We start from the raw sequence: 19,203 nt of genomic DNA on the forward strand, positions 1-19,203 counted from the left end.
CACATGCAAACCATTGTTATTGTATCATTCTCCATGAAATTGCCTATTAGATAACTAGTGTAATTAATTGTTATTAAAACAAAGGTTGAACATAGTTTTAAAATATTTATTTAGTCTAAATGAATTTAAACCCTCCTGTTGCCTGAGTATTTCCAAGATATGAAAGTTGTCCCAGCTGTTGTTGTGGTGTTGTTGTTGTTGCGTAAATGGAGGATGATGGTTGGATTCCATCCCTAGGCACTGGAGGCCTTATGACATTATGACATTTATTTCGTTTTGAGTTTAAATAGTTGGTATTGTGTCTACTTGTACTAAAAACACAAAATATTTTCATAGAAAGTAATCTAATTTGTATTTAGAGTATGAAAGTTGTGTTGAAATCATCACAAAATTTGTTTGTGGCAAAGTAATTATTTGTGAGTGGCAAAATAACTATTACGTTTTCCAATCCAATAACAAGCACTTGACAGGATTCCTGATCACATGGTGCGAACTATTATTCATTGTGTAGCACCATTAAGTGAGCATGCAAGCCATGCCTGGCATGTCATAATGACAACATTTGTGGCATGAGCAGCTTTCCTAATGAGTGCACGCAACACCGTAAACTAGCGCCCGTGACACACCACTTGACAAAAGCTGTCATTAAACAAATGCTGAATAACTGTACTTAACTACGTGGGTCCACACAGAGCGAGCATACGCGCGAGGCAATTTTCTCGTGTACAAACCGGCCAGTGTAGACGTGCTTCGGCCGAGGCGGCACACTCCGTCGAGAAAAACGCGCCCGCCGCCTCAGCCGAAGCACGTCTACACTGGCCGGCTAGTGCGCGAGAAAATTGCCTCGCGCGTATGCACGCTCTGTGTGGACCCGCCGTGAGCTAACTTTCTGACAAAGAATGTTTACTAACATTTTCTACAACATTGAATTATAGTCTGAGTACTGATAATTGCATAATTGAGGTAGATAAATGGTATCAATTGTAAAGGTGCAATCTTATCTATAACATATGTGGAATTTATCAATTTACCAATGGCTACACAAGTTCTGCAGGTGATTTTGTAATCAGTATATCAAGGTTGTTGTAACTTTAAGACTTGACTTTTTTTTTAATTATTCCTTTCAATTTTTTTTTATGCAGGAGCTATTGACATTGCATTATATTTCCCAAGGTGTTTTCTATGATATTCAGGCCAAGAGTGCTAAATAGTTTTTGTATGTAGTTGTGATCCAAAAGGGCCTATTGTGAATATCGAATATTTCATTATAGGGAGGCAGATAACGAAATTTTGATTTCCTTTCTTATTTAAATATGGTTTTATTCTACCTTGTGAATGTACTGGCAATCGTAGTAAACCTGGGCTATTCGGTGGTGATACTCGGTTATTCAGTGATAGTCAGTTTTATTGTCTTTTAGCCGAGTTGCCCTGTAATTTTATAGCTTTTAACGATGTGGCTAATGTGGTGTAATATGGTTCCAAGTCATAAAAGTAACTCGGCTAAAAGACAATAAAACTGACTATCACCGAATAACTATGTATCACCAAATAGCCAAGGTTTGCTCTACCTATGGTTCAGAATGTCTCAAGTTTGAACTTGACGACATTAAATAGTACAGTATTGCCTCGGATTCATTGTGTGGTAGCGTGTGCAGGCGATGAGTAATGGCCGCCATTTGCCAGCTTTTTGTTATCTCACAAGTACACTAAGTAGGTGTCGCGAGTAGGCTCCTTGCCACCGTCGACACCGGCCTATCGTGAACTCTATTGCAATGATATAAGACCCACCACTAGTCAGTCAAGTGTTGCTGTTAGTAACATTGTCGGCACAGTTATTTGACCGATCGTGAATCGTGTTGCCAAGAAATAAGGTCGACCTATGGCTCAGTAAAGATCTTTGTTGTTAGTACCCAACTACTCGCGCGGCGTGGGCCGTGGCTCGTCGATGACCGAGGCTGAGTCAGTCTTTAGCGTTATCGTCTGTTATCAACGCGACAGCTGTAGACTCGAGAGTAGAAAGAGGGAGGGAGTAGTGTCATCAATGGCGAGCATGTGTGTGCCCGGTTTACGAAAGCTTCGCTTCCGCTCTGCGCCGCATGGGTTCAGCGGGACTTACTGCGAAAAAAGATATTCGACTCTATCATATTCGAGCAATAGAGAGGCAGATAAAGAAATTTTGTTTTTCGCGGTAGGGTCCCAGACTTGTTTTGCCCACTGCTCAGCCACAACTACTCGCCTTAACGTTATTGCGTTGATATCACTTATCGAATCCAGTACGTGCAGTTTAAGGACAGAAGATCGAATAAAATAACTCCAACTCCAAGCCCAGCAGGAGTTAGTAATAGGACTCCACGGGGAGTTATAATATCCATAATTCATACTCGTATGTATTAGCAGAATAAGTATACGATATTTTACTAGTCTACTACGTATGGATAATAAGTGGACTACACATAAGTCATACTGAAATAGATGTCATATACGAAAAAAAGTGACCAACGACTCCAGTGCCTAGGGCTGGAATCGGTTCAGCGTCTTCTGCCGTCGCGGCGTCTCTCGGCTCGGCTCGGTCACCCGGACCGCCTACTTGGAGTAACACAACGTAAAATACCTATTTTCTTAAATTAATTTGAATTGTTACCTAGTGTGTATATGTGGCCATACCAGACCATATGTGTATTATATGTCGCAAGAAATACAATAATTGTAGCCATTTCCGCCGCATCAAGCACGTTTCTCCGGCGCGGGCGCCGATCGCCGCATAATTTCCGATGAGTGGGCAATCAGCACACGACGTGCTAATTGCGATTTCGCTTATTGAGACATATTTACTGCACGTTCATGTGTCCTAGCGCACTGATAGCTCAAAACATGCAGAAAATGAAACCTTACGTGAGAGCAATAAGAATAAATAGTTCGTTTTGAATGAAGTCTATAGAAATGAATGAAGGTCATGTGGGGTAAGAGAAACAGTTTATTTTGCTCGAGGCAAGAGAAACAGTTTGATCTGTGTGATGGTTCCCTACAAGTGTTTCTTTTATCCCATGTAACCTTACCTTATTATTGTGTTCCGTGGAAGTTTCCAATAAACAAATTTGGCTAAAGTGCTCAGCTGTCACTAATCGTAATTAGTGTAATTACATTGTAAATTGCTTGTATATATTATGTTATGATGTTGAGCACTTCATCGGATAGGCAGAGACACTTGTTTGTACTGCCAACCAGCTTTATTTTTGGGCTACTTTGTATACCTTGTCACAAAGACAGAAATATGAATAATGAGATTGGGTCTCACGGTTCTTCTTTCATATTTTGTCTCTGTGATAAGGGTAAGGCACAACGTAGCATAGAAATCAAATGAAGTTTTTTAATTTAAACCTCTCATGTGTACTGGTTAAAAATCGTGGGCTCAAACCGCGGTCGTGCCTCTCTTGCCGTATAGAAGAAATCGTTCTTGAGATAAGCGCAGAAAGTTGACTCATAATGAGCCTTGTAGCTTGAAATAAATGAATTTTAATTTAATTTAATTTGTAATTTATTTATTTAAGAAACAAACAGTCTTTTATAGTTATATATAACACAGGAACTTTTCTTAAAACTAGACTTACAGTTTCCTTAATGAAAATATTTTAACATCATGCTTATTAAATAGTTTCTATATAGTAAAACAGAGCTATTTGTGCGTACAAAAACAAAACACACAAAAAAAGAAAAGAAAAATTATGAGAATAAAAACATAAGAGCAATATAACAACCTTATGGTATTGTTTACAAACTGAAATCTCAAGGATTTATTATCTATTAATAAAGAAATTATAAAAAGCAGTAACATCTAATACTGAGATTATTTCTTTATAGCGCCAATCTAAACATTTGGGTTATTAATTATTACACTGCATAGATAGTGTTTTAAATCTATTAAGTTTCTCACAGAAAATATCAAGGCTTAGAAATTTTTCGTTGTACAATCTGCACGCCCTTCTAACAAAACTATTTCTTGCGTAAGCAGTCCGACTACGGGGGATGTAAAAGAGGGGTTTTTTCCTGCAAGCACGTTCACAACGTCGAGGGACTCTGAAGGAAAGTGAATGTAGTAAAAACGGAGCATCAACAATATTATTAATAATTTTATAAAGGGTTAAGATATCGGTACGTTCGCGGCGATAACTAAGGGATGTTATATTATGTACTCTCATTGCGGTGGCGTAATCTGAGTATTTATTTCTAATTCTGTATTCTATTGTCTTAGCAAACTTTTTTTGAACTCTCTCTATCCTATCACTATGTATTTTATACAGTGGGCTCCACACAGCACTTGCAAATTCCAAACGACTACGAACATAACTGTTAAATAATACCTTATAAGTTAAAAGTATCTTAAATGGTTTACCTAAGCGTAGTATAAATCCTAACTTCTTAAATGCTTTACCTAACATGTCATCAATGTGAGGTATAAAAGTGAGTTTAGAGTCCATTATGACACCGAGATCTCGAATCTGGTGAACACGACCTAATTTTTTATCGCAAAGTTTATAATCAAAATTAATACTATTCCTTTTCCTGCTAAAACTTATAACGGAACATTTGTCTGGATTTATAGACAACTTATTATCAATACAATAAGTCTCAAAAAGATCCAAGTCTTTTTGTAAGGCTTTGCAGTCGTCCCCATTACGTATGACTCTAAATATCTTTGCATCGTCAGCATATAACAGTAAGTTTGAATTTTTTATTTTATTTTATTTATTTTTTTATTATTTTTATAATTTGGTCAGGATCCTTATCATACACAGACGAGAGATTTAATAAAAATCATGTACGACACTAAAAAAATGTATTCAATTATTTGAATCATCACCCAATGTTGTTAGTTCAGTACTTATTGCAGGGTACCGTTAGCAGTTTGATTGCCGGCACTGTATCACTGTACCGTGTATGACCCATATGCTCAATTATCGATTCGCGCTAGGGCGAAGGCCACAAACCGTCAATATCGATGTGCCCGTATTCTCCGTATAGTCGCCTACAATATTATTTTGCACAAAATCTGACACAATCGCGCAGAAATATCTAATATCTTAAGAAATATATAATAGCTCCTTCCATGAGCGTTAGGGTCATGGTTGGAAACCAAATCCCTAGAATTCTAGTAGGCGTTAGTTGAATTTCCTTCCGATCTTTTTCTTCTTCGGAAATCGGTTGGTAGATAACTATTGGATGATGTTTTTCAAATACAAAACTCAAAAAATTGTTCTGCAAGAGGCCTACTTGAGGCCTACTTGCAGAATAAATTTTTGGGCTCAATCAGGGCTCTTTTACAAGTCAATACAACATTTATAGTAACATCATATAGTGTCATGAAAAATACATAACAACATTTATAAATGCAACAGCCAATACCTGGGTAAACATTACATTATAATAATCTTAAAATGAGTAATTACTACAATACAATAGAGATAGAGATAATAGAGTATAGTCTCTATGGTTAAAAATGGTTTTGTACATAAGTTCAGAGAACTCATTGTATTACCAACTAACCTACCGTTCGTTTAAATCGGCGACTTTCGGTTTCGACTGGACAGTCGCATGCCCTTTAACTTAACCTACCAGCGCTTCAAATAGCACAAATGTCTGACACAATCTTATGTGTAGATCCATCAGCGCTAAATGTCCTCATTAAATATTCTCAGAGCGACACGTCTCAGGTAACGCTTGCGTAGTGATTCGCAATTTGTTTAGTGTGTCGCTGTCTCCTATGCATCACTTCATCTTGGCCGCAGCATCCATTGAGAATATTGAGACCGTTTGTGACGTCAATGTTGATCTATGTAGTAGGCGATAAGTGATAAGATATGGCGCCGATATTATTCGCTGTTTATATTTTTTTGGATATCATAATAAAAATCACGTTACATTCGAATCGACCACTACAACAGTCCTTGTTGGCATTCACTCCCGCAGAGTAAGCTCTTGACTCATACAGCAGCAGAAGTTACTTAGCGCGAGAGGGTTACCTGAGCATGAGAGCGTGTCCACATTTTGACTACCTCACCCGAACAACATTTGCTGCCGACTAGGAAAGAGCAAGAGTCAACGACAATGTTAATAAAAATATAGGTATTGATAACGTTTTCATTGACTAATATACCATTATTCAACGGACCGCTCAGCAACCTTGCTGCAACGTGATAAGGTTTATATTACTGTTCGTTTGTAAGGAACGGAACCCGGCCCCGCTCCGCTCGGACCGTTGACGGCGTTGACTCATACGATTACCATAAGCGATGCACTCGACAAATCGGCTCCTGTTTGTTGACGTTCACGTAATGCTCGTGGGACGCTCTGACGCCATCATACTCACCAATTGACGGACATCAGTACCAACAATATACAATTTAGGATTAAATTCTAGATCAATTTTGGGTTACTTTGTACAGGAATTCGTAAATTAAATTATTATTATTTTATTTATGATTGCACAGGTAGCTTATAGCTGATACGTGCACATAAATGTCCTGCACTTGTGTTTTGTCCATTTATAAATGTATAATGTATATGGAAATAATTTTGTGGATTAATTTCATTCATTCATTCATATAATAGTTAATTAGGTAAGTATGCGGTTTCGATTGCTCCTGACTTAAGCTTTAATCCATGATGAAGTAGTAGGTCAAGAATTCAGTAGATTTTATATCTAAGTAGAGTAGACCTCCGGTGATTTTATAAAAGTCACCTGAAGTGACAGGCGTAATGATATTGCCAATGTCTCTTATAATCCTAAAAATAAGATTGTGTCAGATATATGGGTAACCTTCGTTTGGCATCATATTATTGCAGCTGACTTAGATATCGGAAGTCAAAGTAAGTTTTAGCTTTTGGTTTTTAACTGAAAACATAGGTTAAAGATATCGACTTAAAAAGGCAAGGTATTAAAGGTATCAATAATAAATCTGGCGACGTGTGATTCGAACCAGTTTACACACAGTAATTAGTATGCAAGAGGCATATCTGTAGTTTTGAACCAATACAAACACAGACCGTCACGCAATATCACCGCATAATAATATGACTTACATACCTAATGAATTACTGTTTAATTGATGGGGGCTGATATTTTGTTGATACATATTGTTGAATATTAATTAATAGAAAACCAAAAGTAAGGGTTGATATTTGAGCAGTGTATGTATGTTTGTGTCATGTTTTTCACCGAAGCGTCGCCGTCGTAACGACTAATCATTAGCTAGGTACAGTCGCCATCAGATATATCGGAGCGGCCAAGGCTCTCACAAATATCTACACGCCTCTCTTGTCAAGGCGTTAAAGTGCTTGTTCAGATATTTATGAGAACTATTCGTTAGGTGTCGACTATCGGGTATGCTATTATATCTTATACCTTTAAACGAGCAATTCTTGTATATATGTATATTTCTGTGATCTCGGAAACGGCTCTAACGATTTCGCTGAAATTTGGTATATGGGGGTTTTTGGGGGTATACAATCTATCTAGATTAGTCTTATGTTTGGGAAAACGCGTGTTTTCGAGTTTTCATGCGTTTTTCTTTCGACGCAGAATATGGTCGCTAATTTCGTGTTGCCGGCCACTGTCCGTCTGGTCCAGCGGGTTATGACGCGGACTGCTAAACGAGTGTTACGGGTTCGAATCTCGCACGGTGACTTACTTTTGTTTTTTTTATATGTTCAAGTTTATATATAGTTATTATTTTTATTTTTTTAGACACGTTTAATTTAGTAATAAAATGTAGTTAAGATTATCACCTATCTTCTTCCTCCTGCCCTTATCCATATTACAATAAATAGTTATAACCGAGCAAAGCTCGGTCGCCCAGGTACTATAATATTATGGATGTACAGTCGACGTCAAAGATATGCTTACACTTTTGCACCTTACTCCTTTAGTTGTGATAGGGCGAAAAATGTTAACATATCCTTGACGTCGAATGTACCAATGCCAGACAGCGGTGAAATCACCTTTACAATAGAGACTAGAAACGGCTGATTACTGTAAAAGGAGTCCTGTCTCCCGTGGGCGGGGTCACTGACCGCTAACTCATTTCAGCTCACTTAACTAATACTACTACTTACGAATTAAATGAGAGCCCGCCTTAACTGTTTAGTTGAGGATTTTTTTGTAATAAACACTGGCTAGTGACGCTATTCCTTGTTCTACAAATTCTGCTTTAGTATTTTCACTCTAGCCAATGAAGAATAGAAATAGAAGCATCGGTAGCTTGGCGTCCCGAGTCGTGTAACTCGTGTATCTCATAAACCGGAGCTCGCGGTTTCAATTCAAACCCAAGCTCGTGCTAATGAGTTTCTTGGAAAATATGTAGGTACCAATTATCATTTGATGTTTACCGGTCGCTTTTCGGTGAAGGAAAACATCGTGAGGAAATCACCTTTACACCCCAATAAGAAGGCCAAGTAGAAGGTCAGATGGTGTCTAAAATCTAGCAACCTGCGTCAATTCTTGGGATTAGGTTAAAAAAACTCCGGATTCCTTACCTTCGTTAAAATGTGGAGGACAGGCCAAAGCGAAATTCAATCCCATGAGCTACTTTAGGACTAATTCGCTCTCGTCAAACGATCTAAAATAATGCTTCCGCTGGAAATCCGTTGCTCTATCCATCCTATCTAGTCTATCTATGAAGCTGGTGTCGAAAGTCGTGTGTCGTGACCGGTGTGCTCCGGCAGTCACCTGCCGACGCTCACCTTGAAACTGCGAATGCAGAAGGGCATGCCTTTACCTTTACTCAGTTATGCAGTGAATGAGAGTTTACGAATCCTTATATTAGAACATTACAACATAATAACTGAACATGCCTGTCATATTTATCGTAAAAACTGGGGTAAATATGCGGTTAAAGTGGAACGAACTACGACTAAAGTCAGTTCAGTTCTTCATACAAAGGTTAGGTTAGCTAAAGTAATCGATATTTGCGTTATTTTTTTTTAATACTACGTCGGTGGCAAACAAGCATACGGCCTGCCTGATGGTAAGCAGTCTCCGTAGCCTATGTAAACCTGCAACTCCAGAGGAGTTACATGCGCGTTGCCGACCCTAACCCCATCCCCCTCGTTGAGCTCTGGCAACCTTACTCACCGGCAGGAACACAACACTATGAGTAGGGTCAAGTGTTATTTGGCTGCGGTTTTCTGTAAGGTGGAGGTACTTCCCCAGTTGGGCTCTGCTCTAGATCTGGAATGACATCTGCTGTGCTGTTCCCTACCACACAAGGCGAGATGACATTCACATTGCCCATACCTCTCTTTTGGACGTAGTTTAAGGACATACCCGGGTCCAAATTTTAAAAATTTTGTTCTAGGCGAAGTCGAAAATCATACAATTTCCTTCGTACAAAAATCGCATTTGGTAATTATCGAAGAGCAGAGAAAGATCACTAAACGTCCTGGAGTGCCGTTCTCTCAACTATTATTGGGCTCAAATTAGAAGTGTATTTAAAGAGAACAATGAAACAGCCAAAAAACATTAACAATTCCAGCAGGTGATGGGCTGATCCAGGAGTAGTAGAAGAATCAGTGAGTCCATTTAAGCAGTGGTTCCTAACCTTTTCAGTCCTGTCACCCCTAAGATTAAATTATTATTCCAATATTCATCAATAGTCTTTCTTATAGGTCTAATCTTTGTTATCTTTAATTAAGCTTATTACCCCCGTGAAATACCACTTTTACCCCCACGGGGGTTTTTACCCCCAGGTTAGGAACCGCTGATGTAAGAGTATATAGAAACATTTGATCTATAAATACGCGTCGTTTTTCTAGTCTATACCAAGACCACGACGGCGTGTGCTATTTTCTTCCCTGGCATATTCAGACCGTGGCGGAAGTTGAGCGACTTTAATAACTTATTTTGTTTTTTTTTATATATCAGGACTGGGCGCGGCGCAGCTGGCGTTGGCGGGCAGCATGGAAAACTTCGAGTTTGCATGCATCGGCGCCTCCATGACGGAGGACGAGCGCGTCATCTCGCACTCCCTCCACCACTTCGCCAAGCTCATGCGGACCATCGAGGACGAGCGTGAGCGCATGGTAAGTACAGCATGTAACAACAGTAGGGCAGCATGGAACAGATCCAGTTCGCATGCATCGGGGTCTCCATGACGGAGGACGAGCGGACATCTCGCACTCCCTCCACCACTTCGCCAAGCTCATGCGGGCCATCGGAAATGAGCGGGAGCGTATGGTCACTTGGTCAGTACATATATGAAACAGCAGCAAGGCGTGTGCCAGTGGACGATGGAAACACACGAAGCCAAATAATTAATAGAATCAGGCGTTACTTTGCGGAAATCCATGCTAATTAAAGCAAGAAATATTACTTTGCTAATCCGCGAGAAAATAACGTGTTAGTCAATCAGTGCTAACCCGTTATACTTACTTGCGTATTTTTACATGCAATTACTGTTCCCACCCTCCCACCGCCAAAATAATGCATTCAGTTCATTTAATTCAGTTGTCGGGTGTCAGACCGTCAACATCTCCAGCATCTCCTGAGGATGCCTCGTAGAGAGGCGAAACACGTGTCGAGTTTTGTACTTTTGGTGGTGGGTTGTTATATTTATTTGCGTATTTATTTTTGCGCTGGGAACAGTAATTGCATGTAAAAATACGCAAGTAAGTATAACGGGTTAGCACTGATTGACTAACACGTAAATAAATATCGGCATCGGTATATAATGTTAAATTCCTAAAAATGTTCTCTGTATAGCGGCTGTCTACAATCTTCTGCCATCAGACTGTAATACCTAAACACACTTCTGATTTTCTGACTTTTGTGTGTCAAGCGTTGTTTACAAATGTAAAGACCAGAATTCCTTTGAAATCTCTACAAAAAAAAAAACTGCATTGTTTTTCCGTTTCATTAGCAAGAGTAGCGAGACGTAAGCGTCACACATCCTATAACAATGTCGACGCAGACGTTCCATCGTTCACACATTACATTGACTAATTTTAAACCTTAGTACACCGAGATAAGGTTAACAATATGTGTGGCTGTTTACACTTTGTAGTTTACTGTACAGTCGCCATGAGATATATCGGAGCGGCCGAGGTGCTCAAAAATGTCTGAACACGCACGCTAACACCTTGACAATAGAGGCGTGTGCAGATGTTGGTGAGCACCTTGGCCGCTTCGATATATCTGATGGCGTTTGTAATATCGTTCACACATTTAATTGACGATTCATAAAGGAACCTTATTACAAAGCTATGAAGTCCATCGATGGTCAGTTAAGAGTGTAAGTGGCCCGATAAGGAACGGCGAGCGCGTTTGACAATGGTAATGCAATTTCGGTAGTAGTATGAATGAATGTTTGTTCGCGAGTAGGTCACCCTTCTCCCTTTCTCTTGTGACGTACCGCAAAGTAAATAACGGAGATTGCAGCTAGAGAAGCAAGGTCGCAGACAACGGGGCAACTTGTTAATACGACGTTTAATTTACTGGCCTTTCGTTCTTTCATACCGTACGCCGAAATGATTGAATTTGCTTGTAGTTCAATAAGAGTATCAGTGCCATCAATGGTTGTTACGAATTACGATTTTCACTTTTCTGTCAAATACAGTGTGTCCCTAGCCATTGGACAAAACCGAAATGTACATATGCATTAGGGTATTTAGATTTAGAACCATTGTACAAAGTATCATAACAGCCGGTGTAGCGGTTTCGAAGAAATTAACAAATTACCATTTTTAGGGTTCCGTAGCCAAATGGCAAAAAACGGAACCCTTATAGATTCGTCATGTCCGTCTGTCTGTCCGATTCTGTCACAGCCACTTTTTTCCGAAACTATAAGAGCTGTACTGTTCAAACTTAGTAAGTGGATGTATTCTATGAACCGCATTAAGATTTTCACACAAAAATAGAAAAAAAACAATAAATTTTGGGGGTTCCCCATACTTAGAACTGAAACTCAAAAAATCTTTTTTCATCAAACCCATACGTGTGGGGTATTTATGGATAGGTCTTCAAAAATGATATTGAGGTTTCTAATATCATTTTTTTCTAAAATGAATAGTTTGCGCGAGAGACACTTCCAAAGTGGTAAAATGTGTGCCCCCCCCCCCGTAACTTCTAAAATAACAGAATGAAAAATCTAAAAAAAATATATGATATACATTGCCATGTAAACTTCCACCGAAAATTGGTTTGAACGAGATCTAGTAAGTAGTTTTTTTTTAATACGTCATGAAATTAAAAAAAAAAATTTTTTTTCAACATACCCATACATGTGGGGTATCTATGGATAGGTCTTCAAAAATGATATTAAGGTTTCTAATATCATTTTTTTCTAAACTGAATAGTTTGCGCGAGAGAACCTCCCAAAGTGAAAAAAAGTGTGTCCCCCCCCCCTGTAACTTCTAAAATAACAGAATGAAAAATCTAAAAAAAATATATGATATACATTGCCATGTAAACTTCCACCGAAAATTGGTTTGAACGAGATCTAGTAAGTAGTTTTTTTAGGGTTCCGTAGCCAAATGGCAAAAAACGGAACCCTTATAGATTCGTCATGTCCGTCTGTCTGTCCGATTCTGTCACAGCCACTTTTTTCCGAAACTATAAGAGCTGTACTGTTCAAACTTAGTAAGTGGATGTATTCTATGAACCGCATTAAGATTTTCACACAAAAATAGAAAAAAAACAATAAATTTTGGGGGTTCCCCATACTTAGAACTGAAACTCAAAAAATCTTTTTTCATCAAACCCATACGTGCGGGGTATCTATGGATAGGTCTTCAAAAATGATATTGAGGTTTCTAATATCATTTTTTTCTAAAATGAATAGTTTGCGCGAGAGACACTTCCAAAGTGGTAAAATGTGTGTCCCCCCCCCGTAACTTCTAAAATAACAGAATGAAAAATCTAAAAAAAATATATGATATACATTGCCATGTAAACTTCCACCGAAAATTGGTTTGAACGAGATCTAGTAAGTAGTTTTTTTTTAATACGTCATGAAATTAAAAAAATTTTTTTTTTTTCAACATACCCATACATGTGGGGTATCTATGGATAGGTCTTCAAAAATGATATTAAGGTTTCTAATATAATTTTTTTCTAAACTGAATAGTTTGCGCGAGAGAACCTCCCAAAGTGAAAAAAAGTGTGTCCCCCCCCCCCCGTAACTTCTAAAATAACGGAATGAAAAATCTAAAAAAAATATATGATATACATTGCCATGTAAACTTCCACCGAAAATTGGTTTGAACGAGATCTAGTTAGTAGTTTTTTTTTAATACGTCATGAAATTAAAAAAATTTTTTTTTTTTCAACATACCCATACATGTGGGGTATCTATGGATAGGTCTTCAAAAATGATATTAAGGTTTCTAATATAATTTTTTTCTAAACTGAATAGTTTGCGCGAGAGAACCTCCCAAAGTGAAAAAAAGTGTGTCCCCCCCCTGTAACTTCTAAAATAACAGAATGAAAAATCTAAAAAAAATATATGATATACATTACGATGCAAACTTCTAACGAAAATTGGTTTGAACGAGATCTAGTGAGTAGTTTTTTTTAATACGTCATAAAATTTAAAAAAAAATTTTTTTCGTCAAACCCATACGTGTGGGGTATCTATGGATAGGTCTTCAAAAATGATATTTAGGTTCCTAATATAATTTTTTTCTAAAGTGAATAGTTTGCGCGAGAGACACTACCAAAGTGGTAAAATGTGTGTCCAAAGTGGTAAAATGTTGAACGAGATCTAGTAGTTTAAGTAGTTTTTTTTTAATACGTCATAAAGGAACCCTTCATGGGCGAGTCCGACTCGCACTTGGCCGCTTTTTTTTAATACGTCATGAAATTAAAAAAAAAATTTTTTTTTCAACATACCCATACATGTGGGGTATCTATGGATAGGCCTTCAAAAATGATATTAAGGTTTCTAATATCATTTTTTTCTAAACTGAATAGTTTGCGCGAGAGAACCTCCCAAAGTGAAAAAAGTGTGTCCCCCCCCTGTAACTTCTAAAATAACAGAATGAAAAATCTAAAAAAAATATATGATATACATTACGATGCAAACTTCTAACGAAAATTGGTTTGAACGAGATCTAGTGAGTAGTTTTTTTTAATACGTCATAAAATTAAAAAAAAAATTTTTTTCGTCAAACCTATTCGTGTGGGGTATCTATGGATAGGTCTTCAAAAATGATATTTAGGTTCCTAATATAATTTTTTTCTAAAGTGAATAGTTTGCGCGAGAGACACTACCAAAGTGGTAAAATGTGTGTCCAAAGTGGTAAAATGTTGAACGAGATGTAGTAGTTTAAGTAGTTTTTTTAATACGTCATAAAGGAACCCTTCTTGGGCGAGTCCGACTCGCACTTGGCCGCTTTTTACTTTGGAGCAGCCTGTATGTGTTAGTAGCTCCTAAGGTAATATCCTCAAAGAATAGTATGGAACCTTCTTCAACCTTTTTGATTATCTTTTTTATTTATGACACTAATAAGCTTCTGACTTTTGGAAAATGTCATCATTATCAAATATTTCGAACAAATTGTCAAAAACACTGCGAAAGATTAACACAGTGTGTTTCTTTTTGTTGTCGATTATTGCAATTAACTTTTGTTCGAAAAAATTATTTTTTTATCTTTTGTTCTAATTAAAAAAATATTAACGTCAGAGCATTCCTGAGAAGTAACCCTACGTGGGATTTCAGGGTTTGTCCAAAATGGCTAAGGTCACCCTGTATATAATTTCATATCTTCATAATCACTGAAGTGCTTCTTGGTATTTGTTAACCCTCGGAGGCCACGCCTGCCGTGTGCGGCGCGTCGTCGTGAACCTTGTCGGAATTCAAGAAAGTTGATAACTTGATATTGACTGTAGCGATATGGTAGTGTTCATTGAAATAGTGAAATATGGTGTGCTGTAGTCGTTCGTTGCTGAGGGCATACCGCCAACATCGCACATTGTTTTGTGCCTGGAGAGGCATAGGCGTTCTTGCATATTCGAGCGATAAATATATGGTTGGAATCCGGCGCCGCCCGGGGCGCACGTACAGGCGTAGGCCGTCCACTACTACCCCACTATACGGCTACCTATAGAGTTCGAATGCTAACTGTCGGAATGCATTGTGTAGTGTCGCGTCCTCGTGTCAAGGCCGCGCCGGCGCAGCCTGCATGTGCAGTCAGAGGCGTCCATCGCTACTCCCTAGCGCTACTATATCACTATTTAATACAATGTAACATTCAGTACTTGAATGCCAGAGTTAATCTCGTGTATTTGGGAAATACTGTTAACAATTAATACAGAGTGATTTTAGCCTGACCATATTCTGAGGGGTAAATTGAATATGTAGATCATACTGAACATTTTTTTTCGCTATTTCGGGTTTGGCTTTATAGTAAAAGTCATTCAGTATGACCCCTCAGAGTATGCTCAGACGTAACAAAATCGCTCTGTATAACACTTAAACAACAAATCCGTACGTCTAGTTCGACTCAAAAATAAGGCAAAAAGTAAAAGTATCTAAGTTTTATGTATATGTGCAGCCATAAAATAGTCTAACAAGACGAGAACCAAACTGCTAAACGTATTACAGCATTGCGTTTAGTCGAGCTACGACTAATGTATATGATAAAGGCTAGTTACTGCCTCGGCCGCATCATGTGTTCCTACTTCGATAACGATGTTTACACCTGCGTACTAACAGCAACACTCTTTGACCATTGGTACATCTTATGTCTTTGAAATAAGGTTTTAGAACAGTGAGTTAAAGTATGGACGATGGTACTACAACCTCGATTGACTGGCGCTAGCTGAATTGACTATCGGTAGCCCTTACTTCGTTGCAATGAGGTATAGGATGGGCAATTATCCGTGTCATCGATGGTACATGTACTGGCACTAGCATGTTTCCTTAGCGAGCGGCCGATATGATCACGGTAATTGCCGGTATCGGATGGCCCAATTTGTACATGCGACGAAGTATTATCGTATCGTTGTTGTTTACCGTATTAATTGACTTCATATTTTTCGAAGGACGTACATGGCTAACTCGGCAAATAATCTTTCGTAAATGGACCATTTAGACACTCGAGACCAAAAAAACTGGATCTAGCGTATGGATAAGAAATACGTAAAAAGTAACCCGTTTTCCGTTTAAACCATAAATAACGGCCAAGAGAAATGGTAACTTGGGTTCATATAGCCTATTCCGTTCGGCCGCCCGCTTTCGATTATATTCTCCCCAGAAATTAAGTAATTATAAATCAACCATATTACAATCAAGAAACCCAATACATCGATTGAGGGCGTATGTAAATCATGGTCGTTTGTAAACGTGAGTTTTATAATGTGACGCACGTGCGAATCGATGACAATCAGAACATGACTAATTTAATAATAAATAACATTAGTACTGAAGTCGCCATCAGGCATATCGAAGCGGCGAAGGTGCTCACAAATATCTTAACAGGCACTTTAACGTCTTGCTAATAGAGAGTTTGTTCAGGTTGCGAACACCTCGGCTGCTGTGATATATCCGATGGCGATAGTCGCATACAAACGGGTTGTTTATTATGTTGATATTAGTGGGGTTCCCTCGATAGTAAGATGATTCAACTTCTGATAGTTATGATTGTGTGCGTTATCGACCGGTCTGCATAACGTAATCGGGCCCACTCTCACTTTCCTCCGCCGCACCGGGCGTGCGCCGGCGCACACGGAATACTAACGAGTTCAGCGACACGAGGGTATGTCGCACACCGACATAACGCTCGTTGACCCGCTGTGGCCGCTATGTGGCCCGGTCAACATCAGCCACTAGCCACTACTGGCTCTTGGTTGTTTGTGCTGCTCTCGGACAACATTATTATTGTGTTTCACAAACTAAGCCTTTAAGAGATGTATCCAGGGGGATACACCCATGAAAAACGTATATTAAAAAAAAAAAACAAATATGTTTACTTTATATATTGTAGCTCATTGGGTGAAATTTATCTGAGAACAGAACATACTCCCTATGTCTCATATATGGTGGAAATATTAGCTGTATTGGGTACGGTCTTGGTAGCGCGTGATGACAGAGCACTGTACTAGTGATCCAGTGGTCGTGGGTTCAAGTCCCACCCAAGACAGTGAATTTTTCCACTTTTATTTCAATTCTAAGCTTAATATCGCAGACGTTTCTGTAATACATACTTAAAAATATAAACCTTGGCACTGCAATTTTTATGTAGCTCTGCTGTTTGCTTGTGTTAGTTTCGGTTATATGCGACATGACATAGAAGGGATTTATGAGGAGCCAGTGCGTGTTGAGATATTTTTAATCACCTCGGCCGCTCCGATATATCTGACGGCGACTGTACCCGCGGAAGCGAGTTCTTAATGCCCGGTACCGTTACAAGGATGTGGTCAATCCACTCTGGCGAGCTTACGTCATAGGTGCAAGAGTGACAACTGTTTGGTTGCGCAATCCCAACGAAAGTGATTGCGGTGACCAAATTATATGCGGTCATTGAGGTCTCGGCAACTAATATGGACTAAAGGATAACGCGCTCGTGCGAAATGAACTGTTTCACGATTTCCGAATAAGCTGAACTTAATTGTACGTTCCTAACCTCGGTGACAATGTTAGATACCATCAAGCTGGTTTGATGATGGACGGTAGGCACGTAGGTAGTTAGTTCTAGGAACTCTGTAGATAATAAAGTATATCCAATCTCATTGAATTTGGGCTTCTTAGAATCGCTCGAGTAATGACGGCCTAATATAAGGAAACTCAGTGGCCGATAAAAGCTTGTAACGTAAATGAAACTTACTAACAAACCTTTATATATACGTATTATACAATTAATACAATAACTCAACTTACTCAACATACAACTATTTAATTAGAATTTATAAAAAATCCCACTGCTATATGCCTAAAAATCCGGTTTATGACAAAAATGCCTTAAATGATTTTGAAAAAGAGCTGATGCTCTTTAAACTGCTGGGCCGATTTGTATTAAACATATAGCTAGGAACCACAGCAAGGAAACTCGCTTTTACGTTAAAAAAACCGCATCGAAATCGGTCCATCCGTTAGAGAGCTACGATGCCACAGACAGACAAACAGACACTACAGACAGACATTGAAGTCAAACGTTATAAAAAAAAAATCTTAAATCTTATATAATACCCCTCTTTTTACGCCGGGGGTAAAAAATATCAATTATCCAATTTTCTTTGTTTTATTTAACCTACCTACAATTAATGATCAAAACAAAATTGCTTAATAACATAATTAACTTAATTGCGTTGCGCAACTTCTTTGTGCCAAGTTTACGTATAATTGATTATAGAAACGCAGGTACAGTCAGCAGCAGAAGTATATAGGTAAGCAGGCAAGATGGTAAAGGATTTGTGATACAATAGCGATAGTTTTTAGATAGGATTTGGGGTGTTATCACAGCAATCGATCGATAGTTTCTACCTACACAAACCGATCGACGTCGACTGTTCCATGTCGATGCCATCGATCGATTGGTGTGGTAACACCCTTACTCAACTCACAGTGTTATCATTTTATCGATATTTTTTTAATTTTAATTATTGCGCATTGCCATTAGATGAGCGTATGGAGACAATAGTAGTCGAGTTGATGAGGTAAAACACATTGGAAGGCGTCGAATGCTGTTGCTCGGTGCTCGGTGATATGGTCACTATCGCCGCCGGCGCCGGCGCTCACGCACGAGTTATGTTTGTGCCTGCTGTCACGGCCATGTGCACTCGCCAGATGACAATGCACGTAGCATAACTTATAATAACACGCGCCACACTACTCACTACATGTCACTGCAACAAACAGGTGCCCCCAGACTCATTTCAAATATTATGTACAAACAAAACATATTGACATATCTCTGGCATAAAAATAGGCATAAACTCGAGATAGTAACCAAGTTTAGCTATTGGTGGCTGAACTGCTGGGGGTTTTTAAGGTCTAAGGTCCTCTCCTACTTTATTAAGTAGTTACCAACAATAGGGATGTTATGATTTTACCATAGCATATTTGAATGCTGTAAATCATATTTTGTTATTAACTTATTACTAGCAACATAACTTACATAATAGTCGCGAGACGAGATCTAGACTAGTTCTTAGACGTTTGCTATTTCGAAATGTTTAACTTTACATAGTCTGTCTGGAACCTGTTTATGTCGGCT

The 19,203-nt window shown here is 38.6% G+C and overlaps 1 protein-coding gene across 1 annotated transcript in view; it reads left to right on the forward strand.

Moving 5' to 3' along the window:
- Positions 1-19,203, forward strand: part of LOC133525231 (uncharacterized) — a 72,018-nt gene that overhangs the window by 2,922 nt on the left and 49,893 nt on the right. The window contains 1 exon segment of the mRNA XM_061861520.1: positions 9,917-10,074. Within this exon segment, the coding sequence (XP_061717504.1) occupies positions 9,917-10,074 (158 nt within the window).

The sequence above is a fragment of the Cydia pomonella genome, chromosome 14 (genome assembly GCF_033807575.1).
Source record: "Cydia pomonella isolate Wapato2018A chromosome 14, ilCydPomo1, whole genome shotgun sequence".
NCBI classification, from domain to species: Eukaryota; Metazoa; Arthropoda; class Insecta; order Lepidoptera; family Tortricidae; genus Cydia; species Cydia pomonella.